The sequence below is a fragment of the Astatotilapia calliptera genome, chromosome 7 (genome assembly GCF_964374335.1).
Source record: "Astatotilapia calliptera chromosome 7, fAstCal68.1, whole genome shotgun sequence".
Taxonomy (NCBI): Eukaryota; Metazoa; Chordata; class Actinopteri; order Cichliformes; family Cichlidae; genus Astatotilapia; species Astatotilapia calliptera.
The window spans coordinates 4,314,833-4,334,393 of NC_137428.1; the positions used below are offsets into that span (position 1 = coordinate 4,314,833).

General features: G+C 40.1%; 1 protein-coding gene across 7 annotated transcripts in view; it reads left to right on the forward strand.

Annotated features, from left to right (window-relative positions):
• ndrg4 (NDRG family member 4) overlaps nt 1-19,561 on the forward strand; it is a 66,600-nt gene that overhangs the window by 37,997 nt on the left and 9,042 nt on the right. For 4 of the 7 annotated variants that reach the window (XM_080304044.1, XM_080304045.1, XM_026172575.2 and 1 more), the window contains 5 exons: nt 746-904; nt 6,271-6,309; nt 15,716-15,821; nt 18,386-18,506; nt 19,146-19,208. In XM_080304044.1, the coding sequence (XP_080160170.1) occupies nt 746-904; nt 6,271-6,309; nt 15,716-15,821; nt 18,386-18,506; nt 19,146-19,208 (488 nt within the window). Of the gene's footprint in view, nt 1-745; nt 905-6,270; nt 6,310-12,926; nt 13,147-15,715; nt 15,822-18,385; nt 18,507-19,145; nt 19,209-19,561 lie in introns of those variants that run through there. The other 3 variants (XM_080304046.1, XM_026172576.2, XM_026172577.2) reach the window with 2 other exon arrangements.

Here is a 19,561-nt window from a genome sequence, read left to right on the forward strand (position 1 = left end):
GTCTTATTATATCATATAACCTGTAATAATAATTCATTCTAACATGACATCTAGTATGTCTAAAAGCTGAGACACACTTTTCCGCTCTGAAGCTTCCCTTGTGATATGAATCCAGCATGGTCCTGGTTTTGAGTTGCATGTGGACAGTCTACTCCAGCAGGTCTCTGCCCACAACTTGTTCCTCAATAAAAGGAAGGCCACAGATCTTCAGCCTGACCTTTTGGGATGACACTGGAACAGAAACAAAGCAATTAAGTTACGCAAGAAATCTCCTTCCTTGGACATTTAAAGGCTTCGAGCAGGCGTGTCAAACTCATTATTTTTCACTGGCCTGATTTACAGCCCAGTGGTGCTTTGTTGGTAAGTCACAATATAAATGCCGGTTCATTCTAATTTGATTTAAAGTAATTAATATTAATAAACTCGGTCTTAGTAGAGAAGTAAAAGATCCTTCTGAAAATGTCCAAAACACATAGATAGTCAGAGTTGTGGGATTTTTTCCGCACATTCACTTTAAGGTTTACAGTTTTTACCCATCGAGGGACAAAAACATGCAGCGTATATGAATTTAGATCAGGCCTGTGAACCTTATGTTTGATGTTTGACACCCCTGGAGCTCATTTCTAAGCGTATTAGAAATAAACCATGAATGATTAGCATGTTTTCATGTTGACTGTATGTTGCTGCTATGTCTTCCCCAGATGTTTCCCAGTAACCACCTTGTTATGCTTGTTTCACAACACAGCAGGATAAAGGAGAGGAGGCATCAGGGGGGCTCCAGGGCCCCACCGCCCCCGCGCCTCTTAACAACCCCCCTCCCCCCAGTCGCTCCACTCACCGCTGGCATGTCTTCGCACGGCACTGGCTCCGCCAGACCCGCCGTCGGACCAGCGGGGTCCTCCCGGTAACTACCATAACAAGTAGAAACATCTGATCACTAGTACACTGATTCAAACACACACTAGACTAGACACTAAAGTAGATGTTTAATATTCTAAGGTGGATGACAAAGTCGGGAGCAATTATGGTAAAAAACAGTTCCTGTGTAGAAAATCTCACTTAAGTAATAAGATCAGTAAATTGTTCATAATATTTAGTTTTAAATTCAAAAATCTCAACACAAGTAAAGGTTTATGTAAAGATATTTGCCATTTTTGGCACCGGTAATTATGGTTATGATATTTTTTTAAACATAAATTGTGTTAAATTATAATAATAATAATAAAAATAATAAATTTTATTTATGAGCGCCTTTCAAGTCACCCAAGGACACTTTACAATAGGATAAAACACTTAGTAAAACAATGGCAGAATAAGAACAATAAAATAAAAGCACAAGATAAAATGAACAAACAGGGGATTCACAGTGAATATGCAGATTTGAACAGATGAGTTTTGAGTTGGGATTTAAACTGGGGGAGAGAACCAATGTTTCTTATTTCTGGGGGCAGAGAGTTCCACAGCCTGGGAGCAGAGCAGCTGAAAGCTCTGCTTCCCATGGTGGTGAGGCGGAAGGAAGGTACAGCAAGCTGGATAGAAGAAGAAGAACAAAGTGAACGGGCAGAACAGGTGGTGGTTAACAGGTCAGAAAGGTAAGGAGGAGCGAGGTTATGAATGGCCTTGAAGGTGAGCAGAAGAAGTTTGAAAATTATCCGGAATTTCACAGGGAGCCAGTGAAGTTCCTGAAGAACAGGTGATGTGCTGGTAGGAGGGGGTTCTGGTGATAATGCGAGCAGCAGAGTTCTGAACCAGTTGAAGCTTATGGAGGGATTTTTGGGGGAGACCATGCAGAAGAGAATTGCAATAGTCAATACGGGAGGTAACAAGACTATGGACAAGAATGGACGTAGACTGGGTGGAAAGAGAAGGAAGCAATCTGTTAATGTTACATAGATGGAAGTAGGCAGAACAGGTGAGATTATTGATGTGAGATTTATAGGAAAGTGAACTGTCTAGGATGACACCAAGGCTCTTAACCTGAGGAGAAGGGAAAACTGTGGAGTTATCGATGGTGAGTGAGAAATGGTTTGCCTTCAAAAGGTTGGATTTGGTGCCAATAAGGAGGATCTCAGTTTTATCCTCATTGAGCTTTAGAAAATTAGAGCTAAACCAGGATTTTAACTCGGATAGACATTCTGTAAGGGAAGAAGGTGGGAGGGAGGAATCAGGTTTGCAAGAGAGATATAACTGGGTGTCATCAGCAAATTGTCATTGTCACTATAGAAGAATGTAGCATTTAGTATCAGTATTAGCATGACAGTAGCTAGCATGACAGTTGTAGTGACGCATTGTAAACTTCTTGTCAGATTCAGAGTCAAACTCTATAAACAAACAAAAACTAGGTCCAATGACCGAGCATCAGTTTTTTCTCTTTCACCAAATGAATAAACAATAAAACTGAAGCGTTGTTACCATACGTAGTTTGTTATATCACATAAAAATATTATATCATATATCAATATAATCATATTACAAGAAAAAAGTAAAAAATGTGTCAAAAAAACAACCGACCTGGAAACTACCACAGCTTTGCAAATTAGCCTTTAACTCTGATCAAATGTAATTTTTTAGACTTCCAATTTTATTTTTCAATGTTTTATTCTTAAATGTTAAATATTTTAAATGTGTTAACAGCTGCAGAAGAAACATGTTTGGTTTGCAGTGCATATTTTCCTTTATACGTCAAATACTTTCACAATAAAATCCCCATATCTTACTCTTATATATAATCTATAAAACCACTTGCAACACACAAACCTGTGACTAGGCCTACTATCTTGTAGAGTATTATTTATGCTGCTTTATACTTGTTGCCTCAATGACAACATTGTTTCCCCTCTCCGTTCTAAGATCAGACTTTATCACATCATTCCTCAGATCTTTCTCTACCTGATTAATTATACGTAGTCCTGCATTTCAACAAAAATATCTGGCGGGGAAGAAAAGAAAACCCCTAAAAATGAAGGCAAACATTCACTAAACCAGCTACTGACAGCGAGTCAGAGATGCCGGCAAAGAACCACAACATCTCCACAACAGCGTCACTATGCAGCCTTACAGAGTACACAGTCTGTGGGGATCACCTGCAGTAAAGGAAGCCTTACACCATCTCTAAGAGTTCATCCCTATTGGTTTCCATGAGCAGTGTGTTTGTGATCTTCCTTTTCCCTGAACTGAAATGCAGCACATCCCCTACTCTGCTGGGGATGGGAGTAATAAGAAAGAGAAGAGTGCCACCTGCTGGTCCGACCACCGTACTATCATCACTAACATTTTCCATCTGAGAACAATGCATGAAATCTGCGGGGACCGAAGTTGCCCTTTACGTTTCTGTGTCACCCTCACACCTTCACCTTCTCTAACAACCACACAGTTAGCTCATTCTGTTCTGCTGGGCAACTTCAGGTCCCGCTGTTTTTAGTGACATCTTTCTTTCTTTTTAGGTGTGTCCCTGATCTGACTCTGAGTGCCACTCCTTTCCTTTTTTTCAGTATTCATTGCTAATTACTTAAACTTCTATCATCCCTTATTCCAGCACTTTTTCTTTTGACTATGCATATGTGCAGATTCCATTTTTAATGTTGTCATATTTTCTTTCAGAAATGTTTCCAGAATCCCTCATATAAACTCACAACCTAAGACTCAAACTGTGCATGTTTAATAACGAAGCAGTGTGAAGACCATCTGTGTGATGTTCTGATTGGTGTCTAACCTCATGTGCATGCACTCACTTTTTTTTTTTTTTACCGGATTTCCAGATGTTCCTGCTCTGCTTTAAGCTTTCCAAAAGCAGCAGAGCAAGAATAAGTGATACATTCCAAAATAACACAGGTTAGGATGGGTGAAGTCACCGTTGTCATGACAAATGGCAACAAAATCCTTTTAAATGTTACTCCTAATCATGTGTTATTTTATTACACATTAGGATGCATTTATTTATGACAGAAAAGAAAAAAGCTTTTTATAAATACATCTGCTCTCAAACGATGGGCTCACTGTGTTTATTTGTGTCTTAAAACAAACATCAGTTTAGCTGAGCACTGAAACGTGATGAACTGTGGGATACTGTGGGACATAAATCAAGTGTCTGCCTGTATTTAAAACTGTGCACGTGTGTGATACTAATGACATCATTATGAAATTTAAAAAAGTAAAAATTCCTTAATAAATGGCTAAAAATGTACATTTAAATAGCTATTCCCTTTCTGATATAGCGTGCTTTCCAGTTAATATGTATGTCTCTAGATTGGACGCTGCCAGTGGAGGTAGGTCAGACATGACTAGAACCCCACCTGGATGCTTCCTTGGTGAGGTGTTTAGGGAATGGGAGGAGATCCCGGGGCAGACCTAACACATGCTGAGGGCTGAGGGTGGCACAATCTCTGCCTAGGTCGCTGCCTCTATGGCCCAGACCCCAATAAACACCAAAAAGATTGATTTTCTTATGTTACTTTTATGGAGCCGGATCAGTAGTTGTTGGGTTGTCCATTAAAACAGTGGTTTCACTGTAATATCAAAAAATATTGTCTGTTTGGACATATTTACTTAATTTTATTAGTTCGTATACCATCATAATAGCATTTTAGTTTTCTACCATTAACATAATGTTAATTAACATACCATTAACAGTATGTTTTATGATACTCGCCGTTTTTTGAGCTTGAAATGTCATTTTAACTTGTTACCATCAGGAATATAAAAAATATCACTTTAATATCAAAAGTGTTTTTTTTTTAAAGTAGCATCATATCCTGGGATGATTTTTTTAATGGATATTAATATTATATTCTGCTTAATATTTTGTATTGTCGACTTAAACCTGTACATGTGTTACCATAACTTCAGCAGCAAGTACTTTTTTAAATTAAATTTTACTCTGGATGAGAGTCACTTGATTGAAATCTCACGTGTGAGCGTTGTTTTAAGACTTTAGAAAAGGTGAGCCCATCCTTTCAACTGTCAGTCGAGACCAGGTTCCCTAAAAAGTGAGCCCCTCGTGCAAGATTAAAAAATATCGACTGTCTGATTAATAATTTGTCTGGCAGAGCTGGAACGCTTTGACTGTCACAGCTGTCACGTTGACTCAAACCAGCTTGTCATCAATCAGTCTCTGAATTTGATTTTTTTTATTTTTGGCAGTGAAGGTGTCAGACTGGCCCAGAGGACGTGACTCATTTCACCGCTGAGGCCAGACGACAAAAGTGTTATTTTTATGCCTCGATCATTTACCTCAGCGTTACAGCTGCACACGCTGCTGAAGTGGCTCCTGTCAAGGGGATCTGGCTGTTTACTTCTTTTTTTTTAAAAAATCACCATTCTCCATCACTTTTTCTTTTCTTACTGCGGATTTGTTCCCAGTTTCCCACATGCGCTTTAATAAATCATCTTTGTTGAATGGGAATGCACATTACAGCACTAACCGCACACGCAGACGTTTGATAGACTGCAAACTATTAACTAGATGTAAAGTAAGAACACTTTTTTATCAGTGTTTATCTAGTATTGCATTGCATCAAGTATACTGTGGCTCAGGAATCAAAATGAAAAATAGTCAGTGCTGGAAAGAAAGCCTGCATTTCAGATTCTGCTGATTTTTACTGCTCTCTGCAGCACTGTCCTGTGTGTGTGGACGCAGGCGTCTTCAGTTTATTGTTTCCCTCTTTCTTTCTCAATAAGCAACATTTACGTTGTATGTAAAATATCAAATTGGGCATCCAAAATGGTACATTCATAAAGAAGAAGCACGATAACCACGAAATCAAAGCTGTGGTTTTATCCGGTTCTGTAATTTTACACAGTTCTTGAAGATTAATTCAGTTATTTCCGCATACAGTTTTAATGATATAATAATTCTATCTATCAAGAAGTTATTAAGCAATAACCAGATGAATGCAGAAACAGGTGACTGCAGAGAGGAGTTAAACACTGTGCTGATTTGCAGCTTCAGGTTGTCTTGCCCTCTGTTGAATCCATTCGGACTGTTGTGTAAAAACACATGTATATTTAGAGTCACAGAAATTACCATAATGACTGTAAAAGTCACAGACAGTACAGTGCATTTTGTGTGCTGTACTGCTGAAGCGCCTCTGGGAAACTGTGTTGTTGTGTGTCTGTGGTTTGGACCTACAGTGCACAGTCTGTGCTGCTCTTCAGTTCCAACAGTGCATGTGTGAGGAATATTTCTTTGTGTGACTTCAGACTACTTCTTCTTCCAGTTTTAATTCTTTCTCTCTCTCTCTGTCTGTTATGTCTGCTTGTCTCTCTCTGCAGGATAGCTGTGAACAGCTGATGCCACCAGGTGACTGGAAGGTATGAGTAGATGTGTGAGAGAGGAAGCTCGACTTTCTCTCTCCGTTACCTTTTTTATCATGTGTTTTGTGGCCTTTTCATCTTTCTTTGTTATTACTTTGTGTCAGCTTACTTGGGTAAACAGTGATGTCTTCCTGAATCAAATGATCCCTTCAAGAGGGAGATGACAATGAAGTATGGAAGTGCCTTCTGGACACTGGCACCAATATATTGCTAAATATTGAAAAAAATCAAATGTATATTGAGCAGTATTGGAACTACTTAGAAGCTACATCTGGCGATGTAGTGTGCTTCTTGCTTGGACTGATCTTTTTCTCCTAATCCTGCTAAGTACTGTAAATCCACACTCAAACACACTGCTGCTTGTAAAACTTTTCAAGCTAACCCTTGTTGAAATCTCCCGATTCTTTTAATCTTTGGGCTGAAGGAAGGACAATACTCGGTGTATAAATGCTCAATCAACAATCATTTATTTCCATACAATTCAACAATCAGAGCATTACAGCGTCCGGACGGGAGAGATGCTTGCAGAGGGTCAACAGCATGTCTCAAAATGGTAGCAACTTTCACAGACTTTTATAGCTAGTAACAGCCCCCCTCCTTGTCATAAAAGCTGCATCTTCACATGTTTTCTAATTCCTTGACCTTGCCTCCCTGTCTTTCCGTGTGAAGTAGGAAGGGGGTTAAGGAATGTGGTTTTATCTCTTCTGCCCAGACACCTAGTCTACTTCACATGATTCAGCAATAAAACATTTCAAGAAAACAGTGTAAGACATTCACAGCTGATCAAGGATACAGAGTAATGCACACTTTATCTAATGAACTACAAAATGATTATGTTTCTTTTATTCAAGAGTATAATAGAGACTAAACTACATACATAGCACACCATCAGAACTAAAGGATAATATATGGCCTACATCTGTTAACCTAATTTACTACATTGACTACTGGTCATAAAATGGCATATGTTTAACTACTAGTCTCAACACCCTCTCTGTCCTTATGGCCAGTGCAATAGCTCAGTAGTTAGCACTAGGTTTGAATGCAGGCCAGAGTGGGACCCTTCTGTGTGTGTTCTCTTTATACTGGCACTGATTAATTCTCCCTGGACCAAGGCTTGCAGGTTCGAGTTGGTCCCCTGACACCTTATGATAGCTGCTAATTGCTCCTAATTCAGTAAATGAGTTTCCATATGGGGATCAGCAAAGAATATCTTATCCTCCTTCAACTCAGCCTGCTTCCTTGTGCAACCTTTGCTCTTAAATATTTGTGTCATTGGTGCTGACTTGGTTTAGCTGAGTAGTTTAGCTCTTAAAATGTGGCCTTGAATATATAAGTTACATTTTGGCTACTTGGTACATAGAACACAGAGCTGACCATAAAGAGGCATCACAGTGTCACAAACATCAAGTAAACAAATGTCTTTTATTTGCAACATATAGAATAACTGCTGTTATCTAAATTTGCACATTTTATGACCTGCATCACATTTGAAGTATTATCATTCCCGGAACGTTTAATTAAACTTTTATTTATACATGTAGTCCCATTGAGACTCAGAGAATACACATTAAAACACAGGAGGGAAGCAAAAGCTAGAATTACAACAGAGCCAACAATAAATCAATAAAACAAACTCACAACGAGGGCTTTTCACAGCAAAAACGACTTTGTCATCAACTTGACTATGGGTTGCTGGGCCATGATTTTTAACTGGACCCAGCTAATTAGCTAATAACACCTGAATAAACCTTCATGAACTGTTACATAATCTGGTGAATAAGCCTTGAGTGGAGCTTCACACTTCACCTCTGCTGGTTTATTTTAATCAAACGTGTGCTGAGCGTCAGACGTTTCACAGAACACGTCTGCTTTACACTTCCACCTGATGCTTCAGATGATAACGCTGCATTTTAAAGGTTTCTGCCTCACTTATAAAAGTCATTCTTTTCCACGTGATGTGCGATTTCTGTGAAAGTCTGTGTACGATGGGTAGGGTAGGGAAAGTTTTTACTACTTCCTCCATGATCCATCGTGATTGCTCAACTGATAAAGGAGCTCTCACACAGCTTTCTAGTGGTGACACAAAGTACGTCATTATTTTTAAAACATCAGCATTGATACTGGACTGTATGAACATGTGTGTGATCTAAAGATGAAAATGATTTTTAAAGGACTTTACAGTTTGTTATAAAACAGTTTGACTTCAACAAAAATATGAGTGACAGAATTCAGCATCTAAGATCAAAAGGAAAGCCCCGAAGTAGAGCAAGCCAGGAAAGGCCTCGACCCACTACACGCAGTAGATGTGGGGCAGAAAAACTTGTTGCAGTTCTTTGGCATCTCGTTTTGTGGTTTAGTGTTTTTGTGGTCTGTTTGGATCCTTGTCGGTTCACGTTTTAACTGTTTAAAGTCATTTTATGGCTGCTTTTGTGCTGTTGTTGGGTTTCTTTTTGTGTTTTTTTGTAGTAGTTTTGCATCCCTTTGCGATTTGTTTGCATAATGCAAACGATCTGCATTATATTGTTTAATTACAGCGCTCATTAATGTAATGGAGGCACATAGTGGCAGCTGATGGGCTGACTCTAATTACAAAACCCCAAGTCTTTCACATTCACAGCTCTGACTGCAGAAACACTGCTAATACACATGTTGTTTTAAATAAGCTTAGTTAATTATTCCCTGAGTAAAAGGAGCTTAAAAGCTTTATTTAAACAGGCTGTTGCAGTGAGATCTTTTTTTCTCAAGCGATAACTGTGCACGGTTTCACAAAAGACAAAATATACAGATGTTCAGAACTTCTTGCGCCTCTTCTTGTTCTTTGTGCTGCTCCCTTTAGGGGACAGGACTGTCTCACCAACCCTCTGCTTCTCACTACATTTATCAATCTTATCTGTCATCTTCCTCTTTTCCTCCTGCCTGGCAGCTCTGTATTCACTGTCCAATATATCCACTATCCCTCCACTGCAAATGCCCAAAACAGTTTAAAGCATCTAATATCCAAGTGAAATAAAATAATGTTGCTTCATTCTGTTTATACGCAGCAAACATTTGAACTCCTTTTCTCCAGTTTCAGAGTGAACATGTTAAGAGGTACAGCTAGTATTACTGAATCCTTAGAGTTAGCTGTAACTTTTGATAGAAGACTCAGAGACACATATTTGTGGTTTTGCCTTATAGAATTCAGCATCTCCGTGCTGGGGAAATAGGTTTTGCAGCTGTTTGAGCTACTGTATTTTAATATAACCAGTGATCAGCTGTAACCCAGGAATCTACAGCCATAAATAAACACCATCTCTTCATCAACAGTTCTAATTTTACGATCGTAAGGTGTTTGGAGATGGACGATGAGCTAAAAAAATCTCTGCTGAATTTGTGAAAATGTGCAGTTGGTTTGATCAGAGTATCGAACAAAGCTTTGCCGGATGAGAGATTCCTGAAATGTGCCAAAAGCAGACTTTAGAATTGTAGGGAAGAGTCACTGGGATTTAAATTACTGTCATTTATGTACAAATGCAGATTATGGTTTTAATAGTAAACAAAATATCAGCGGGCATCTACTCCTTTTTGTCCAAGAAACAATTACAGTGCGTAGGCTGCTGTGAAATCACAATGTGCCATTTTTATTTTTGCACACAAACTAACAGTGGACACTGCGTCTGTAGTCACACAGTAAAGCTGCTCGTATTAAAGGGACGGAAATTTCAAAACGTTATTTTGGTCTATCGGGCTACGGTGTGAATAAGCTGTTGTTCTCTTTACAAATAAAAGATTGCATCATAAAAATTCTTCTAGCTGTTGGTAAAAGGAACATTTTCTTCCAGAGGACTGAGGTTTAATCCCAGTTGGTAACATTTTCTTTCTGTTCCCTTTGAGGCTTTTTTCATGTTCACTCACTCTTTGGTTAGGTCGAGGTACTAAAAGTAAGTGTACAAAAACATCATGATTTATATGTTTTGTATTAAAAATTTTTTTTTTCTTTTCCTCTAAAGCTGGCAGACTGATTGACTGTAGACCTAATATAGGCGTATAAGAACTGACTGGGTTAAAATTTACATTCATCACATGATGTGAAAACATCAGTTTATTGTGAAATTTTTGGTAGAAATGCTCATAGACATTCAGATGATTATAGATCAGCACCAAATTTAAATTATGATCTGAAAAAAGACGTGAGGAATCAGAATAGTTGTGCCTGCGTGGGCCTACGAATTGCTGCTGAGATAAAAATGTTTGACATTTAATGAGCAACATATTGTATTTCATTCCTGCGTTTGAATCCGTTTCTGCGTTGATTTTCCCATTGCTGCTCCTCGAAAGCTTGATGGCAGAGACTGTATGTTTAACGCAGACAGCATGATGCAGACTCAGCAGGGAGAGAGTTAATCTCCAGCAGGAAGGGAAAGGGGGGACAAAGTAAAAGAGAAAGGATGGGAAAGCAAAGAGTGGTGTTTACAGTTACTAAGTCAGCATGTCGAGCGCTCTCTCTCAACAGGAAAGGGGGATAGAGTGGGAAAGAAAAGAAGGCAGAAAGGGAGAGGAAAGAGGGAGAACTGAGAGACAGGACTAAATGCAGGGCTGCTAAATGAGAGCGCAGAGAGAAGAGGGGGAGGGCCTGCAGCCAGCTCGATAGTCACTCAGACACCATCCCAGCCATGAGAACATGCACGTATCCCTCGCTCTCTCCACCTTAGCATGCTTCCCTCAAAATGGAGAAATACAGCAACTGTACACAGTATTATTCATTAAAGATAAAGACTGATAACACCAACGATCCTGTTACAGAGCAATACCCTGCAGGGAAACATCAGGTACTAACATTCATGTGGATGTGACTTCGACACGTACCACACGTACTTCAGCAATGTTGCTGAGCATGCACGATTCCATCTATGACAAAAGCTACTCTGAGCTCCGGCAAGCTCTCACAGCAGGACACCACACTTCATCCACAGAGACCTAAAACTGCAGCTCGCAGGATCCAAATATTCTGCTGACAGTGTCCCAGGGCCAGACAGCACAGGACACCCTCAGAGAGTCTTTGTCCATGACCCAAATCTGCCACACCATGCTGGGCAGATGGCTGTATTATTGTAGCTGAGTTTTATGATACACAAGCACACGATTACAGTATCAATACTGTTGTGCATTGAGTTTAAACTCAGTGTACCTTAATTTATTGTGCTTAAAAACAACCCAGGCCTATGTCTCTGCCCTCAGATCATCACCCTGTCCCAGCTGTATGCCCCATCATAAAGTGAGGGAAACAATTATTTTGTTCTCTGCTGAATTTGTAAATTTGCTCACTTACAAATAATTTTTTATTGTAGTTTCAATTTAATTGACAGAGATAGAATATCAACAAAAACTCCAGAAAAGCACATCAAATAAAAGCTATAAACTGATTTGTTTACAATTAAATGAGTATTTGATCCCCAAGGAAAACATGACTTAGTACTTGGTGAAGAAACCCTTGTTGGCGAGCACAGCAGCCACCAGGTCCGCACACGTCTCGTTCCTTGGCTGCCGCTTGCTAACTTGAAGCTTCAGCTGCCTCCACAGATTTTCTATAGCAAAATGCAATGACCATGAAAATCAGAGTCTCTTTATTTCTTAGTGGTGAGCAAGCTTACAAATTCAGCAGGGCATTAAATAAATATTTCTCCTACTGTAGCTGCACGGTGTCTGATAGTGATGGCGAGTCTTGCTTGACCCCCACAGAAAAATGTTGTTGTTGACCAGAGAAATGAAGGTGGAGGGAAAACACAGGTGCTCACCTTACTTTTTGCTGCCAGCTTTGAGTGAGGACGTCTTACAGTCTTTTAGATGTTAAGCAAGCTTTGTATGTGGCGCCCTCTCTTGGGATACTTTAATTTTCTTATCTATTCCCATCATGTTGCTTTTTTGTGCTATGCTACTTTATCCTGCTGATGTATATCATCTGATTGCTCGCTGTACTCTGTGTACATTGTCTTTACCAGTTCAATACCTGTCAGTACCTAAATGTCTGACCTCTTTGGCTTCATGTGGCTCACTCACCACTCATTCTTTGGCCCATGTGACTCCTTTGCTGTAAACCTCTGTCTAGTTAAATGCTCCTCGCTGGTACTTAACTTCCAGGAATGCAAACATACACTGAGTTTTGCTTGTTGCTTGCCCCAAAGGTTGGTGTCTGAAGCTCAGATTAAACATGAACAAAGTCTCACATACTCAGCTATACTCAGCTCAGTCAGGTACAAGTAATCTCTGTGAGTCAAAAGCTCAGTTTTCTCCTTTTGGCTTTTTATGATATCCTTTAACTGCATAATAATCAATCTCATCACCACATTAAATGCCATGTCCAGTCTGGCACACAGTAAAGGCTTTTAACAAAACATTTTCTATAATTCATGAAGAGGAAAAGGCTCAAAGGTAACTGGTTGCTGAGAAAAACAGCAAAGCAAAACAAGATCAAAAGTAGAGCAGTGGTGCTGATGCGAGAGCCACAGAAGACTCACAGGCCAGCGGACCAATCCAGGGGAGGGGAGGCAGCACGGTGAGCCAATTGTCTCCGGCCTGCCTCGGGTGCCTGCAGAATGTCAGAGAGAGAGAGTGGGAGTGGGGAGGGCGGCTCCAGCTCCTTGTTTAAGAGCGTGGCTGGGAGCGCAGCAAAGCAGACAAAGACTCTGCAGCATCCACTAGCCAACCCTTCGTCCTGCAGACCACCCTCACCAGGACCTAGTCCCGTAACACAGGAGAGGTCTGGCTGCTCGCTTGCCTGTCTGCACCCTCCTCTTCTTCTTCATCAGCTGAGCGTAGACTTGAGAGGGAGCCATGCCTGAGTGTTGGGACGGGGTGAGTGACTGATCAGGACCAATCCTGAGTGTCATCAACACCACAAACACTGCTTTTCCTGCTCTTTGCCAGTTCATTTTGTGATGCTTCTGTTTATTCTGAATCATATAGAACGCAGGTGTTGCTGCAGGAGATAAAAGCAGCGTGTTTTCTGTGTACTGCTGTGTGCTGCTGTTTTGTATTCAGCTGAAACTGCAGCGTCAGTGTCAGTTGATGGGCTGCTCTGACTCTGGCCCACTGACACACTTAAGCGCACTAACACAGATTCTGTGCAATGCTCTGATGCGCATACCTCTGCAGACGAGGGCGTGTGGGGCAAGTGTTAATCCTTCTGCAGTGTCATTTATGCAACCTTGAAGCAGACGAGTAAGGTTGGTGCATACTTGGGATGAGATGATGAGATGAGATAGCCTTTATTTGTCAGTTGCAGGTCTTTTGCCCACAACCGAGATGACAGACCTTGCCGACCGTACATACAATACACAAACATCACATTGGGGAGACAGGTCAGGCTAGGCAGCCTTCTCTTTCTGTTCACCTAGTTTTGTAATACAAACGAAATAACATAATTCGCTTTTGTCATGTTGCTGCACAGACGGTTATTGTTGGAAGCTTGGATTCTCTCTTAAAGATATCGCAATTATCTGAGGAGCTCATGTGTCTGTGTAATGTCACTACAACAGACTGCAAACAAAGCCTCTGATGCAGTAACTGCCTCAAATTAGAATGCTGATTGCAGATAACACTGATGTCAACGCTGAAATAATAGAGAGATAATCCGGCCGGATTAACTCCTAGCTGTTGGCTGCATGACTATTTGCTGCTAGAAGAGAGGATTATGTGGAATTTTGTCACTTGGCTGCATCCGTGGCACTGCTGTATTTCTGCACTGTGAGTCATTTGGGAGTTATTTAAATAACTCCACAATGATTGTGTGTTATTTTAGAAGAAGCAGGCAGGGCGTCGGAGATGCTGCAGATTGACAGCAGCAGGCTGACAGAGAATTTAAGGCAGTTGTTTCTCTGCATCTGAACAGTTTAAGGTGTGAACGGATGCTGAGGGGAGGACAGTAATGGCAGCCTGTCAGCGTGTGTTTGCTTCAGAGTGGAAAATATAGACCAGAGTGGGAGCAGCATCAATAAAGGCTTCAGTGCAGTTTACCGCCTGAACCTGGCATAATAATCCCAAAGCATCACTCTGCTGTGTGAAGAGTGTGTGTGTGTGTGTGTATTAGTTGCGCAGTTGATGGTTTCTCATTTTTCCTGCCTCCATTTTGAGTTTGGCTTTTTGTGGTCAGCAGATGCTGACAAAATGTGGGTCATAACTCGACACATTTGCACACATAAGTTATTTGATGATGTCACATCGGTAAAAAACACAGGACTCATATTCTCTGAAATATGATTTTTTTTTCCATATTTGCATATTTGGAGCTTTTAAATTGCCAAGGATTTTATACTAAGCATTCGTGCGAGTCTTTTTGCATACAAATAACGATTATTGTTTATTATTAATAACAACAATAATAAAAGAGCATCTCTAGTAGATTCTGCATTATTTTGATGTAAGTCGGGATGCGCAGATATACATCAGCATCGGCTCAAGGTGTTTATTTATATGACATATTATTTTTCCCTCGAGGTAAACATATCAACATTCCAACAAAAATATAAATGCAAACAATAAAGCTAACATAGATCAGCCCAAATCACAGATATGGATCGCTAATATTCATCTGTCATGTTTCTTATTCTGAATGTGAAACAGAGAGTTTGACAGTTTATTTTTAAACATTGTTTTCTGCCAAAATAAAATAAACATATAGAAAAAAATATCAGCATTTACTCTTTTTAAGCATCAGTTTCTGTTTCTGTATTAGCAGTGGTTTTATTTTAAAGTGTTACCAAAGGTGTACAAAGGTTATGAAGATTAGCTTAACCCTCATCAGAAGTGACAGTTTCCAGTTTAGAGACCGTTGAGCTGTTTTCAGAGTTGGAGCCTCAAACTCACAAGAACCACACATGGTGTCTCCCACTGGTGTAAGACTGGATGACAGTTTGTCAGTCAGTCCAAAGGCTGTCATGACTTTTACTGAAAGTCTCCACACAATTTGCAGCTGAATTATTTTAGTTGTTTTTGCAATTTCTAAACAGTAGTTAGCCACTGATACTGAAATTGTTTTCATATTTCATATTCCTGCTTTTTAAAATAGTCCATCAGAGTCTGGACTCTAGACCTTGAAAGCCACTGACTGTTGAATTATTTAAAACACGACCTTCTAAGTAAATTAACGTCCAATAGATCATCTGTAGGATTATCCACTAATTATCGCTGCACTTGCCTCTGTCATGGAAGATTAATGAGGAGCGTAGTGTGAACTGGCTGTTAATGAGAAAAGAGCAAGTTCAACAAAAAGCAGGTGAAATTATGAGTGTTTAATGTGTGCTGGCGCACAAAGGGAAACTCTTGCGATAACGGATTAATGAGGACATCTGTTCACCCTCGAAGGAGTTGTTTGGCGACTATGTGCGAACCACCAGGTAAATGTCTGCTTTTGTGTATTTCACAGGAACATGATGTTGAGACCCCTTATGGGATGCTGCATGTGGTGATCCGAGGGGCGCCCAAGGGAAACAAGCCCGCTATCCTCACCTACCACGATGTGGGACTGAACCGTGAGTATTGTGTTGGTGTCTTAACAGATGCTCCTGTTTCTGCACTTATCAAAGGTGATAATTGGCTTTCTACCTTTACTTTGCACGCTCACACACACATACACACACAAACACACACTTTTTCAGCCTGAGTCACATTTAAAAGAAGCACGTGTATTGGATTTTTATTAATTAATTTCTTTAAAAAAATTATTAAAGAAATCAGCTTGATATAAACTGAATGTGTCCCATTCAAGAAAATGTCTTTTGACCAGATTACATGAAATGAACATTTTACGTTGTAATCAATGACTTAGAGTCAGCAGTTTGGTGGACGGTCATCGTAACCATGGTCAAATATTTGTGAATCATGCTGACAGTTTTTTATAGTCTTGGCTCTCCATGATGTCAGCTCTCGCCATGAACACAGGAGAAGCCCACAACTAATGTTCAAACCTGCTGTTTACAAGAACCAGCCAATCAGAAGAAACTTGGCATGAACATGAAAGTGTCTCTGTGTTTCTGACAGACGATGTACTGAGTCACTGCACCAGAGTCCAGTACAACATAATTAAGGATTAATTTGAAGAGGGACTCATTCAAAGCTCCTTCAGTCATTTCCAATCACCAATATAAAGGTTTCCTCTAAAACTAGCACAGCAAAGACTTCATCATCTCACAGAAACAAATAAAAACCATTAAATTACTTAAAAAGCTGTGTGCATTTGGTGCTTGACAAGATTAATTATCTTTGACAAGAAAATATGTTGTCATCATTAGATAACATATCATCGCGACTTGATTTTCATTCCATGCACCAAGAGCTGGATGCTGTCATGACACTCCCATCATTGAGCAAAGGCACTGCTGCACTTAATTTAATTTAATGAGGCATATACATAGGTGGGGTAAAAATAAAAACAATGAAAAAAACCAAAGCATTTGTCTTAAATTGAGATGCTGAGAGGCATCGATGAAATGTAGGTCAGAAAAACATGGACATCCTGCAGAGGGAGGCGAGGCGGCGCCAGCGGCACTGCGGTGCTGCTTTGATGGGTGGAGGTGGGATAAGGAGGGTGGGGTGAATTAGGATGGTATGAGAGGAAGCGGAGGTGATATATGTATGACTGCAAATATCTGACTACATTTTTCTGCATCAGTCTGTCTCAGGTGGTGAAAAAAACCCACGTAAATCCACTCACTCCAGAAAAAAGTACACACAAATATTATGCATATAGAAAATGTTCTGCTGCTGCAGCAGAACCACAGGGCTATTAGTATTCACAGCTAGTCACTAAATCAGTTGACTGCAGCACACAATCACATAGGATGGAGCAAGAGCGAGGGATGAAAGGAGTCACAGTAAAAAATAGAAAGCATAAAGAAAAATTGGTGGGGGGCTTATTGTTCCATTAAAATGACTCCCAATCAGCAGATGGCACAGCAATCTGCCAGTTCCCTCTATTAAAAACACAGATCAAGAGAGAACAAGAGAACAGGAGGGGGCTGGGAAAAAATAGAAAGTGAAATAAAGATAAAGAGATTAGGAGTGCAGCAAAAAGAGAGAGAGGCCGAGGGAGAGAAGGGCTCATTTAAGAAGTAGAAATCAGGTCACGGAGTAGAAATTGTTAGGAAAGAAAACAAAGTGTGCATCTAATTGTACAGGATGCAGGGCATGGGAAATAAAAGGAGAGGAAGAACGAGAGGCAGATAAAGAAAGTACAGAGGGAGAAAGTAGGTCACGGAGTCAGTAGGAGTATAATGTGAAAGAGCTGAGCGGTGATTCAGCGTGTTGGTGATGAGAAACTTCTCACGTCAGTGGTCACGTAGCATTCATATTATTGCCCGCAAGCCGGCACTGCGGCAAAGTCAGAGCGTCCAGCTCCCCTCCCCTGATTTTCATCTCTAGCCTAGTTGTCTTGTTAATTGGTCCGTTTAATTAGCATTGCTCAGGCAGAGCCCAAGGAGGAAACAATGTTGCTGCATGGCTTCACTGAGTCTGACACACATGAGCAGAAAATAGGCCAACTGCAGAGCCGGTGGGAGGAGGGCATAAGAGAACTGACATCTTTTATACATGAAGCTATTTCAGAATTTAATGTTCTCTGTGGTGGTTCAGGAAATAGAGCTCTACAGTGAGGGAAATCCTCCGTGACCCTGGAAATAAATCAGACATTCCTTCCAAGAAAAGAATATGGATCCTCTCTTTTTTGTGCAATGAATGTCCCACTACTGCATATGCAGCATCTCCACGCAGCCCTTGGCTATTCTCACTGTTTTCTCATCACCAAGCATCAGTGACATTTGAAGATCATTTTCAGACCATTTTGTAAAGTGTAAAAACCACATTAAAATAAAGAAATTCATCAGTTCAGTTAGAAACAAAGGTGAATAAAAGCTGTGTGTCAGATTTGCTAGAAGGAGACTTTGCCTTTCCTTGCTGGCAGAGGATGAGCTGCACAGATGGCCACCTTCAAGATCCTCTCAGAGTGTGGTGCACATTCAATGTGATCACGTTCCTCTGCTCCCAGCCCTCCGTCCTCTCACCCCGTGCTACCTCTGCTTATTTCCTCACTCTCCTACAGACAAGCTGTGTTTCAACACTTTCTTCAGTAATGAAGACATGCAGGAGATCACCAAGCATTTTGTGGTGTGCCACGTCGATGCCCCGGGACAGCAGACTGGAGCATCACAGTTCCCACAAGGGTACAAAAAACACATCTAATGAATGGAGAATTATTTATTCTTCCCTGATTAATTATCTCGTGTTTAGTGGAGTCATTTACAAACTGAGAAGTTTTATAGGTTTTTATGCCTTAAATCATTAATTGAATTAATTTCTTAAATTGTGATATTCCCTTTATTGATTATACTATAGAATAATTTTATTATCTAGTTTTATTGTATTTATTTATGGGGGTGTAATGGTTTTACATTTGAAAAGTCTTATTATGAGCTGGTCAGTCCAAAAATTATTATTATTCAAACTTGTGATTCCTATTAAGCAGTTTCCTTAATAGGAATCACAACAAACAGAAAGACAAAAAGGGTAATTTCATTCATCAATGGTCATCAATGATAGTGCATAATCTGTTTAAACATGAGTGCAGATAGTGCCATTATCTAGAACCATTAACTGAGGGGAACAGAGACGTCACTGAACCGTCCAGATCCTGCACATAGAACTCTATATAATTACTTTCACTTTAAACAGCGCCCATTTACACAGCATAACGGGTGGTTGACATTTGAAAGAAAAATGTTGGGAATAACTCATCTGAGTTCTGAATCTGATAGATTTTTAAATTGTTTCGAGTGAAATGAGTCATTACTTTCTCTCCATAGGTACCAGTACCCCACCATGGACCAGCTGGCTGGCATGCTGCCCACTGTTGTGGAGCACTTTGGGTGGGTGCTCTGTGCTTTGAATTTACAAAAATTCTGTATTTTTCTTGTATTTTCATGTTAAATTGTTCAAAATCAGAGAAAAATGTTTCTGCTCCCATTTGTGTTCTACACAAAATCACCTCACATGAAAACGAGTGTCATGCATTTTCAGTTCATTTAATGACAACTGTAGAAAATTAATTTATAGGACTAGAAAATATCAGATGTTGCCAGCTGGATATAATTTTAGTCTGAGCCTACAGTACCTTTCATGTCTGAGATATAGAACACTTGTTCTTTGCACGTATAAATTTCCCATCTGTGTGTCCTACAGTAGTTTTCTGTCATGTAGGCACTGCAGCAATACTTGTGGT